Raw genomic sequence first — 12,378 nt, forward strand, 5'->3', positions numbered from 1 at the left:
CGCGCACCACGTCACGTCGAAATGTATTAGCGCCTTGACTGTAGCATGTAGTGATGTTCTTATATGACACGCATCTCACGATTATCATGCTTGCACCGGTTGCATACCTTCGTCATCCATTGGAGTCACGTAATACCAAATTTGGCATATGTGAAGCTAGCGAAACGGCCGCAAGCGCATCATCAGTGTGGCAAGTAGTAATGTTGTTACGACACGCTTGTCGTGATTATGTTTGGATGTGTCAATTACCTATTTCATCTGTTCGTGTCGCTTAATACCGAGTTTGGTACATGTGAAGCTAGCGAAACGGCCGCGAGCGCATCATGAGCGTAGCATGCAGTGGTGTTGTTACATGACACGCATATAAGGAACAGGCAGGAGCTTCAGTGAAAGAAAAAACGAAAGAGTGTTGTTGCTGGTCGCGCTCGCTCCGCCTGACAGCTGGTCGGCTTTACCTCTGCGTTTCCCCCAATAAACGTGCATTCAGCTCACTGCTAAAGGCTTTCTAACACTGCGTAAATATTGGACTTAGGCGATAAAGTCATGGTCTTCTAGCCATTTTAGTTTATAGCTACATTTTTTTTCGTATTTTTCGCAGGTAAGAGGCAGACAGTAGCTGACGACCAACACCACTGGTTGGTATCACACACTAATGGGAGAAAATAAAGGTTTCTAACTTTGAATTGGTGCAGATAAATGGAATCATTCCACTGAACAAACGTAGAGGTAAGGTACAGCTAAACAAGGTCAAGAGAATCTCGCGCATAAATGCCAGTTTTCAATTGGAAGTTGAATTCTCCAAATACCTCAATGTTATCCCTTATACAATATAATACCTCATCGTGAGGCAGTGAGTAGTATTTGTTCTTTATGTTAATTGAAAAACCAAGAACATTATTTTGAATTGACTGTTCTGAAAATTCCATCATAACCTGCGAGGTATTCATCAGAAATGGGTCGTTGATTGTTGGACACTTTAGAAGGGTCTAGTAAGCAAGGCGAGGTGCATTGCCATGTCCCACTTTCTGTCACAGTGACTCGGGACGGCATGTCGAGTTCGTATTTTCGCAGAAAAAAAAACATTCTGAGCCAATATTTGTCGCTTTTACTAATACGTTGTGCTAACTCTTTCAACTCTAGTTTACGACACATTGTCTTGGCTTGCATTATTATTTTATCTAGACGAATGTCAATAGGCGTGTTTGAAGGTTGTTTAAAGCCTCTTGTGTTGACACATGAAATGCTCGAGAATGACAAATTATGCTTTTTAAATTTCAGACTGTTTTTCTGCTCACAGAACATCTGCGGGTGTTATGAAACACGTGCGCAGAAACCTTTACTTTTTTTTATTCCACTCAGAGCAACTTAGCTAAGCGAGGCATAGCACGAACCTGTCTTGAGAATGCTTTAAATAGGTCGTGCATTCACAACATCTCTGCGAGCTTCAAAGTTCAAGTTTCCCGGCTTAATACTTCGGATCTTCCTGAGGTGTTTATCGCTTCTGTTGCTGAGACTATCCTGCGGACTAATAGGGCAGAGCAGAGGCAGCGACAGGATCTGAGCAACACGGATACTGAGCGTGAAAGGATAGCCATGATTCCATACAAACACCAGATATCACACAGGCTCAAGAAAATCGGAAAACAAGTTGGAGTTCGTGCTTGTTATCTGCATGGTTCAAATTAATTAGCCTCACCAAATATACAAACCCCCTGATAACACAGTCATCAATGGATTGTAGAGTTCACCATAGAAACACGTGCACGGCCTGCTCTCGGGAAGTTGTCCATAGGACCCCCCTTTCATGTGGTGCTTGTTATGTCGGAACAACCGGAAGGTGTCTGTACGATCGACCGAGAGAACAATGTTAGAAACGGTAAAGATGATTTCAGTGCTCAGCGCTGCACTGAGTGCAACTGTGTGCCCCTTTCAACTACACAGTGACGCTGTATAAGCATTTGAATTGATGTCTGCAATGTTTCGTTCTTATACTCATAGTCACGGATATATTACTGAGTAAAGCGCAGCTTACCTCAGTTATCATGCCAGTTGGGTGAAGATGGTCGGGTGAATGAATGGTAATTAGTCGTTAGCCCTTTTAAAAATTGTTCACATAGATTTACAGTTTATCCCGAAGAAGTAACGCTCACTCTTCTAGGGATGATTTTTGGGATTAACAGTTAGTTCTTATGAGAGTAACATTTGCTTTGTTATGAACCACATCCAAAAATAAGCTGCTAGTCCTTACAAGAGTATCCACCATTAGTCCTTTCAGAAGCAACCTTTAGTCCTCTTGCAGGTAATCCTTCTAGGATTAACTGTATATCCTATTGAAGTTAGTCCCCAGAGGGACAAATAGTTGTAGCAAGTCAGTTGATCCCCAAAAGGACTAACCTCCTTACCCCTTTTAGTCCTTTTTTTTGTGTAACATGCGATTTCTCTTATGTGGTATACCTACTCCAATGCAACGTGTGAAGTATGCAGTACATCTACAAACGGAAATCCCATTCAGGATCCGTTTATATAATCACAAAGCCCATGCAAAATCATCCCCAAGTCTACCTCTATCAAGACATCTCATTCTTCTCGACCATGCATTCGACAAACTATCAGTAATACTCTTACAAACGGGATTTAAATCAAACCGAGAACGTGAACAATGAGAGTCGTATACCTTATCCATCGGTTTAACACCCTCGATAGAGGAATAAATGAGAATCCATGTACACTTGTAGCAGTTAAAGCATTAGAAAACAATAACGGCAATAATGAAAATAATAACTGAGTTCATGCACTGCAGCTGCGACGGCCACTGGACAACTCAAAGTGTAACAACTCTTCCTAAGTACAGCTGTCATCTGTTTCTGTTTTTACCTTACTATCCAATCAATTGTGCCAAGCGTGACATGCCCAACAGCAACCCAGTGCATAGTCGGGAGGCCCCCAGTGCACGCATAATCCAGAAGCGGGCAAAAATTTACATTAGAGAGTTTTAGTGCTGCGGAATGGTGCTACGTACGCATCACGCAAGCGTCTTGCGTTACGTGGCGTCGTTTCCCCCTAATCGGCTTTTAGTATATCAATCAACCAATCAATGAAACTTTATTTTCATGAACAGATATATGTAATTACAGGGATTATTTGGACCGATAGCCTAAAGTGGCTAGTGGACGGTCCAATACAATGTGCAACATAAAAAAATGTACAAATCAGCTCTGAGGTAACAACATAAAAAAAAAAACAATCATATAATACAGATAACACAGTAATACATTTTTTCCTGCAGATATGCATACTTATTAGCTTGCAGCTAGTTTCTATAGATAGGCACTTATTAAAAAAATACAATGAAATCGAATTGTATGCAGTAGTACCCGCGTACGTAACGAGCGTGAAGCGTGTTGCGTCATCTGGTAGATCAAAATAGAAGCACGTGTTGTTGACAGCCAATGTGAGCCAATACAAGTGTTATAGCCAGATTATGGCCATATTTTAAGCCACAGAGCCGGTCGGTGCTTGCCTTCGATGCCGCCATTTTGCAAAACAAAGTCTCGCGCTGTCGCGAACTTGTTCGAGAGCGGCGCGATCAGCTCATACGTACGCATGCACGCATCTCATGCGTGCGTACGTAGCGGCTGCGTACGTAACGCGATACGTGCGCGTTGCGGTCTGCGCATGCGCACTACGCAGAACATGGCGTCCTTACGTACGCAACGCCGCCACGTACGCAGCGTACGCAGTACTAAAACTCTCTATTACCCGCTTGCCAGCCTCTGCGACAATACGCGGCGCCGCTCTTTTAAAGACGAGATGTCCACGAGGCGCTGAGTAGGTAAAGGCTTATACTTCTCAAAAGAGCTCTTTTTGCCAACATCGAAATGTCAGAGTCATGTGGCGCTGTCTGGTGGGGAACAATTCGTTAACGGAAGGAAGCGTCCGCAGACCGCGGACAGCCTAAAGGTGAACGTCACTAGAGAAAAAAAAAGACAAAAAGGGTGGAAGGGGGCGGCCGGGGGAGTGCACCTCATGATCTCAATGCTTTTTTTCTTTTTTTCTTTCTTTCCTTCTTCTCTCTCTTTCTCTAATTTTAAGATTATATAAAGCTGAGCACCAACAAACTATACCCTAAATCCTCATGAAGGTCAGACTTTGGCTGAAACGTCAAAATAAATCACGTTGTGACTGCTCACGTAGAATCTACTTCAATATATATATATATATATATATATATATATATATATATATATATATATATATATATATATATATATATATATAGAAAGGATCAGCAGGACGGCTATAGAAGCTTTCAAGCGTGTGATTTTGCAATAAAAATACTGACTGTAATTTTTGATCTCGCTGGAAAACTCATTGAGGTTGGGGGGAGCGCCCTTGACCTGTCGAACGTCTGTGGGAAACCTAACAAGTAGATTGTGCCTGATGCCGTCCTGTTCGTTGTTCTGTAGAACACATGGTGCTTTCTCGGAGACGACGCCGTACTCAAGAGCTCTGATAGCCGGCCTTGAATCACTATAGATGACAACTCTTTCACCTTCCAGAATGGCTAGGACGATGAACACTGCTCGGTCATTTACCAGGTCGTCAGTTCGTATGCGCTGTTGGTGATGTGCTGTTAGGAGTTGACGTCGACCGCGGAGAAAGCGCAGCTCCCGCGGTATACGCTGCTGCGTCGGTACCTGGAGCTCCTCGCTACAGATCTGCCTGAGGACAATGGTGGCTCTGGGAAGCCGTCTGCCACGAAAGCTTGGCGAAAAACGGTAATTTCGGCGCTGATTACGCAAATTTTAGGAAGCAACTTTGTACATATGTCAGACAGGTGTTTTAAATACCTAAGTGGACCTTCGAAACACTGCACACACGTTTTGTAGCAGTAATAGTAACGAGTATAATATAAATGCAATACAATTGTTATAAGGCTTGACTAAAATAGACTCTTACTTACTGGGGAAAATGAGTTGCTCCAGGCCATTCTGTTTTGTAAACGTTTTCTTGAGAATACCTTTTCTCACTTCTGAAAAAAAAAATCAAAACGAAAGCATCAAGATGAATCACCTGCATAAGCTGCAGAGTTCACACAGATGCCATGTTTTGCAATACATCCCTTTGGAAAAAAAAGTTTTGTGCATGAATCGCTGCAAAGCATGCGACTATAACACGTTAACCAGAAAACTGGAGTTTTAATGTGGGCACTCTTCTTTTTCTTCGTAACTTTTAACAGTTTTTCAGAAGGCCGGCTTTTGCACCATTTCGAGTTATATGAGCGTGAATCAAAATTTGTGACCATAGCGTCGCGTCACCGTGTTTAATATGAAGCTCAGTTAATGGTGAGGTGACATTGTTGAGAATGAGGGATTTTGACTGGCCTGCAGCATGAACACCTCACGCTATTGCGCAGAAAACATGGACCCATCACTAGGTCTCCATTATGTACCCGAGTGCATTTTACGGTAACAGAGTCACAAAGGTGCCTCCCAGAGAGAGTGATAACTCAATCTAATATCAGGTGACGTGATTGCATGGTGAACAGAAGCAACAGACCCTAACATAAACTCATGACATGCGTGTCATGTAACAACATGACTACATGGCAAGCTCAAGATGCGCTCGCGGCCATTTTGCTAGCGTCACATATACTAAATTTGGTATTACGGTACGTGAATGAATGATGAAGGTATGTGACTGGTGCAAACATGATAAACATGGGATGCGTGTCATGTGTGATGACGTTTATTCGAGCCGAGAAGTCACAACGAGGTCGCAACGGAAAGTGGGCGTACGGCCAGTCTGACAAAGGCGGCACAAACTCTCGCACAAGCAGAGCACGGGCTTTTCGTTGTCTTCCGAAGGCGCACACGCGTTGGTGCGTATGCTCCACTACAATACCCCCGGGGTGAAGGGTAGCCATCCTGGCGACTCAGGGAGTAGGCACAATGAGGGGGTCGTAGTAGGGCTTGAGACGGTCGACGTGTACGGTCTCGCGTTCTCGACGGCGCAAATCTGGTGATTGTGTTAACGGCTCGATGATGTAATTCACCGGGGAGGTCGCGTCAATGACACGGTACGGGCCATGGTACCGGGCCAGAAGTTTAGAAGACAGGCCAGGAACGTGTGGGGGCACCCAAAGCCACACAAGGGAGCCAGCACGAAATGTAGGAGCTATGCGGTGAGCGTCATCGTGTCGAGTCTTTTGTAGACCTTGAGCCTGACTTGTCAGAGACCGAGCCAACTGACGGCAGTCTTCAGCGTATCTGGCGACTTCCGAAAGCGGGGAGCACTCAGATGCATCCGGGCGGTACGGTAGTATAGTGTCGAGTGGGTGGGAAGGTTCGCGGCCGTACAATAGAAAGAACGGGGAAAAACCGGTAGTCGCTTGCGTCGCGGTGTTATAAGCGAAGGTAACAAAGGGCAATACAGCGTCCCAGTTAGTGTGGTCGGAGGAGGTGTACATCCTCAGCATGTCGCCAAGTGTGCGGTTGAACCGCTCAGTAAGACTATTTGTCTGTGGATGGTATGCGGTAGATTTACGGTGGATAATGTTGCATTCAGCGAGGATAGCTTGGATGACCTCCGACAGGAACACTCGACCCCTATCACTGAGTAATTCCCGCGGAGCACCATGGCGTAGAATGAAGCTGCGGAGAATGAAGAGTGCAACTTCGTGGGCGGTCGCTGCCGGTAGAGCTGCAGTCTCAGCGTAGCGTGTGAGATGATCGACTCCGACAATAATCCACCGGTTTACAGAGTTACTATATGGGAGGGGGCCATAGAGGTCTATACCCACGCGGTCGAATGGGCGAGCCGGGCACGGGAGCGGCTGTAACATGCCAGTAAGGTGTCGCGGAGGTGTTTTGTTCTGTTGGCAAGTGGTGCAAGACTGAACGTATTTCTGCACAAAACGATACATTCCTCGCCAGTAATAGCGTTGGCGCAGCCTTTCGTAGGTTTTCAGGACACCTGCGTGAGCACTTTGGGGATCTGCATGGAAATTCATGCAGATGTCAGAGCGCATATGAGTTGGGACAGCAAGGAGCCACTTCCGACCACCAGGCGTGTAGTTGCGGCGGTACAGAATGTTGTCACGTAAGGCAAAGTGGGCTGCTTGCCGGCGCAGCGATCTCGTGGAAGGGACAGGAGACGAATTGGTAAGGTAGTCGACTAACAAGGCAAGGTATGGGTCTTTACGCTGCTCCGAAAGCATGTCAGTGCTGTCGAGTGGTGACAAGGTGGTAAAAGGGGGTGACAGAGAAGCCACATCTGGTGTTAATGGCGATCGGGAAAGTGCATCGGCGTCCGCATGCTTGCGACCGGAACGATATACGACACGGATGTCGTATTCCTGCCATCGAAGTGCCCAACGGCCCAGACGTCCGGACGGGTCTTTCAAGGAGGACAGCCAACATAGAGCGTGGTGGTCTGTGACCACGTCGAAAGGACGGCCGTAAAGGTACGGGCGAAACTTCGTAAGCGCCCAGATTATGGCCAAACACTCCTTCTCTGTCACCGAGTAATTCAATTCAGCCTTCTTAAGAGCGCGACTTGCATAAGCGACTACGTATTCGGTTTGGGTGCCTTTGCGTTGTGCCAAAACTGCGCCAAGACCAACGCCGCTTGCATCAGTGTGAACTTCTGTGGCAGCAGTGGGGTCGTAGTGGCGAAGAATAGGTGGCGAGGTCAGCAGGCGGCGCAGCTGGTGAAATGCGTCGTCACATGCAGGTGACCATGCTGATATACCTTTGCTGTTGGAAAGCAGACTAGTCAGAGGTGCAATGATGGACGCGATGTTGCGCACGAAGCGACGAAAGTAAGAGCAAAGACCAACGAAACTTCTTAGGGCTTTCAGTGATGTGGGCATTGGGAAGTCAGCGACAGCTCGAAGCTTATCGGGGTCCGGAAGAACACCGTCTCTTGTGATGACGTGTCCCAAGATGGTTAGTTTTCGGGCTGCGAAGTGACACTTCTTGGTGTTAAGTTGTAGGCCTGCAGAAGCTAGACACGTCAGAATCTCTCGGAGACGACGAAGATGTGTCGGGAAATCAGCTGAAAAGACTACGATGTCATCTAGGTAACACAAGGAAGTTTTCCACCTGTGGGCCCGCAATATGGTATCTATCATGCGTTCAAACGTCGCAGGCGCGTTGCAGAGCCCAAATGGCATGACTTTGAACTCATACAGGCCATCCGGCGTTACAAAGGCTGTTTTAGGGCGATCACATTCAGCCATTGGCACCTGCCAATACCCAGAACGCAGATCCAAGGATGTGAAGTACTCGGCGCCTTGTAAACAGTCAAGAGCATCGTCTATTCGTGGTAGCAGGTAGACGTCTTTCTTTGTAATCTTGTTTAAGCGGCGATAGTCCACGCAAAATCGAACGGTGCCATCTTTTTTCTTTACCAGAACCACGGGTGACGACCGAGCGCTTTGAGAAGGCTGTATGACTCCACGTTTAAGCATGTCATCTACTTGCTCCGTAATGACGCGGCGCTCTTCGGCAGAAACGCGGTAAGGACGCTGTCGCAGAGGCGAATGTGAGCCGGTGTCAATAGTATGAGTGACAGTCGTGATGCGGCCCAAAGCAGGTTTCTGAAAGTCGAAAGAAGAGCGAAACTTGTTAAGGAGAGCAACAAGTTGGCTGCGATGCGAGGGGGGAAGGTCTGCGTCAATAGCATTGTCGAAGGCTGGTGAGCTTGATGGCTCAGACGCCTGAGTGATTGCGGCAATCTGACATGGCGTTTCGTCGGGAAGAATAATATCATTGATATGGTCGACAGGTTGCACATATCCTAACGTTTCACCACGAAGCAAGCCAATGGGGTAGTTGCAGTGGTTGGTAACCAGCATTACGGTTAAACCAGACACAATCGTAAGAACGGCAAATGGGAGCACGATGCCCTTGCGTTTAGTAAAAACAGGGGATGGCGTAAACACCACCGTGGCGTCAGGTTGCGCCACACATGAAAGGCTAATAGGGACTGAAGCTTCCGGAGGCAAGGTGATGTCGTCGTCAGCGATGAGTTTGCAGAGCAGTGGTGAATGGTCGGGTGGTGGAAATTCACAACTTGGCACTAGGGACACTTCCGCACGGCAACAATCGATGATAGCTTCATGACCTGATAAGAAATCCCAACCCAGGATGAGGACATGAGAGCAAGATGGTAGTACAAAAAATTGGACGATCTACAAAACGTCTTGGATGACGACGCGCGCCGTACACACAGACGAGGGCTGAATGCGTTGCGCGCTAGCCATGGACAGCACGATGCCACAGAGAGATGTGGTCACTTTCTTCAGTTTGCGACAAAATTTGGCGTTCATCACCGAAACGGCGGCCCCAGTATCAATTAACGCTTGTGTGGCGACTCCCTCAACATTGACATCAACAACATTTCGCGGCGAAAATGGAGGCCTTGATAATTGCGCAGAAGTTGCAGTTCTTGCCTCTGGAACTGCACTGATTAGTTTCCCTCCTCAGGAGGTGGTCTACGACGCATAGGAGATGGCGATCGGCGACGAGGAGATGGGAAACGAGAAGTCGATGGGCGACGATCCGAGTCAGAGTGCCTCTGTTTGTATGCAGACGTGGTGGCCTGCTGCGACGCATAGGTAGGAGTTCCAAAGGAGGCGTACGCAGGTGCGGGACGGCGGCGGCAGTAGCGTGCAATGTGGCCAGCGATGCCACACGCGAAGAAGATAGGACGGTTGTCATGGGTGCGCCACTCATTAGATGGACGGAAAAAGCGAGGTGAGGGCCTGTAAACCGGAGGCGCTGCCGGAGGAGGTGGAGCCGATAAGGATACTGGATGCGGTGGGGGTCGCGCAACCACAGCTGCGTAGCTGAGAGGTGAAGATGGTGCAGGTGGTGCGTAGCTGACAGCTGAGAGATTAGATGCTGCTGAAGTGCATGCGTAAGGGGCCTGCACTGTAGGTAGGACATCGCAAATTTCAGTGCGTATGGCCTGCTGCAGTGTCGAAGGCAGACTTGCGGTGGGCGAGTCGCTATGCGGCAGCAGGGAGAGCTGTCGGGCAACTTCCTCCCTGATGAAGTCTTTGATCTGGTTGGACAGACTTTCTTGGCGAACGTTGACATTTGCGAGTGCGACAGCCGAGATCGAATCTGGTGGTGAGACAATCTGTCGGGCGATGGAACCCTGACGGCGTAATTCATCGAAGCTCTGGCACAGGCTTACGAGGATTGCCACCGAGGTCGGGATTTTCGCTAGCAACATCTGGAATGCGCCATCCTCAATACCCTTGAGAATCTGCCGAATTTTCTCTTCTTCGGGCATAGATGGGTTAACACGCTTGCAGAGGTCGAGCACATCCTCAATGTAACTCGTAAACGTTTCGCCAGGCTGCTGGGCTCTGTGGCGCAGACGCTGGTCAGCGCGGAGCTTGCGGACCTCTGGTCGGCCGAACGCTTCTGTTACGAGGGTCTTAAAGGAGGACCAGTTGGCGATGGGGGTTTCGCGGTTGGTAAACCAAAGCTTAGCTACGTCTGCCAAGTAAAAGATAACGTAAGCGAGTTTAGAGTCGTCGTCCCACTTGTTGCTGACGCTTACGCGTTCGTACAAGGACAGCCAGTCTTCGACGTCTTGCTCACCACTTCCGCTGAAGATTGGTGGGTCCCGCTGGCGAGTAGCGCCGGGGCAGGTAGACGGGGCAGCCGATGGTGCTGGCTGGGCTGGGACGGGCTGGTTGGCGACTGCGTCAGTCATGTTTCGCGGTAGTCTTTCAGGCAACTTGCGAGAGCGGAGCTCCAGGTCTTCTTGGGGATCTCAGCAGCCGCCACCAAATGTGATGACGTTTATTCGAGCCGAGAAGTCGCAACGAGGTCGCAACGGAAAGTGGGCGTACGGCCAGTCTGACAAAGGCGGCACAAACTCTCGCGCAAGCAGAGCACGGGCTTTTCGTTGTCTTCCGAAGGCACACACGCGTTGGTGCGTATGCTCCACTACACATGTAACATCACTACATGATATGCTCACGGCCGTTTCGTCGGCTTCACATGTGCCAAATTCGGCATTACGTGAGGTGAATAGACGACTTAGGTAAATGATACATCCAAGCATGATAATCATCACATGCGTGTCGTGTAACAACATGACTGCATGCCACACTCGTGATGCACTCGTGGCTGGTTTGCTAGCTTTACATATACCAAATTTGGTCTGATGTGACGTCAGTGAACGATGAGAGTATGTCACTGGTGCAAACATGATAACCATACGATGCATGTAATGCGAGAGCATGACTACATGCCACTGTCAAAACACTAGGACGTGATCCAGTACGCGAGCGCTCCGGCGTTCGTTTCGTCGCGTCTCGCCGGCGTTCCCACGCCAGGCGCTGCTTGTACCATATACTTGGGGGCACGCGCCGCGCTGCGTTGCTTTGACGCATGCCCGTTTCAGCGCATGTGACGTCCCTCCGTCTCGAAAAGAGGGAGACGCAGTGTTGTCTTGGTAACGCATCTGCGCGTAATGCAGCATGTCAGATTTCGTGCCGGGTACCGTTGGGCCGCACCGATCAACGCTGGTCACGCCGGTCACGCCTGGCATCCGTTTTGCTAGCGCAGCGTCGCTACGCCCAGCGTGTGTGCTCGTCAAAGTTAGGCCGGAGTACATTCGCCCCTTCATGATGCGCTCGCGGCTGTTTCGCTAGCTCTATATATACCAAATTTGGTGTTATGTAACGTCAGTAGCTGACGAAGGTGTATGACTGGTGCAAACATGATAATCATGGGGCGCGTTTCATGTGAGAACATGACAACTTACCACGTTCATAGCGTGCTTGCGGGCATTTCTATAGCTCCACATATGCTAAATTTAGCATGACGTTACGTGAATAGATGACGAAGGTAAACGACACATCCAAACATGATAATCAGACACGGAAGTCATATACGGCATAATTTACCTCCACCTCGTAACGTTGTGCTGATTTTAAAGTGACATATCAATCTTCCTCATTCGTGTTTTGCATATCATCGATTTCCATTGTACGTGGGATCTGCCAATTTTTCGTTACTTACAACAATTATCCCGGCCGTTCACGGCAACACCGCGTGGAGCACGAGCAGCCAGCCGCAATATTTACGCAATTTCTGAGCAGCACGAGCAGAGCTTGTGTATTTATCCTAGTATTCGCACGTGGGTTGTTGCGTGTATTGGTTGCTGTTGCGCGCTTGTTCGTTGAAATCATAGTTCAGCAGGAGCCCGATTAACTAGGCTTCACTTTCAACCAGAAAAAGGAGGCACTTTGGATTCAAAGTACTCGGCTGTGTGTGCGCGCGCGCCTGTGGGCGCACATTTTTATATGTGTGGAGGTGCGTTTTTGTTGAGGTCTGTGTGTGCGCTCGC

General features: G+C 48.4%; 1 protein-coding gene across 1 annotated transcript in view; it reads right to left on the reverse strand.

Annotated features, from left to right (window-relative positions):
• The window catches only part of LOC142768346 (uncharacterized), a 169,565-nt gene that overhangs the window by 115,113 nt on the left and 42,074 nt on the right, over positions 1-12,378 (reverse strand). Inside the window, exon 4 of the mRNA XM_075870318.1 lies at positions 4,964-5,032. Coding sequence (XP_075726433.1) covers positions 4,964-5,032 — 69 coding nt within the window. The remainder of the gene's footprint in view (positions 1-4,963; positions 5,033-12,378) is intronic.

Source organism: Rhipicephalus microplus, chromosome 8 (genome assembly GCF_043290135.1).
Source record: "Rhipicephalus microplus isolate Deutch F79 chromosome 8, USDA_Rmic, whole genome shotgun sequence".
Taxonomy (NCBI): Eukaryota; Metazoa; Arthropoda; class Arachnida; order Ixodida; family Ixodidae; genus Rhipicephalus; species Rhipicephalus microplus.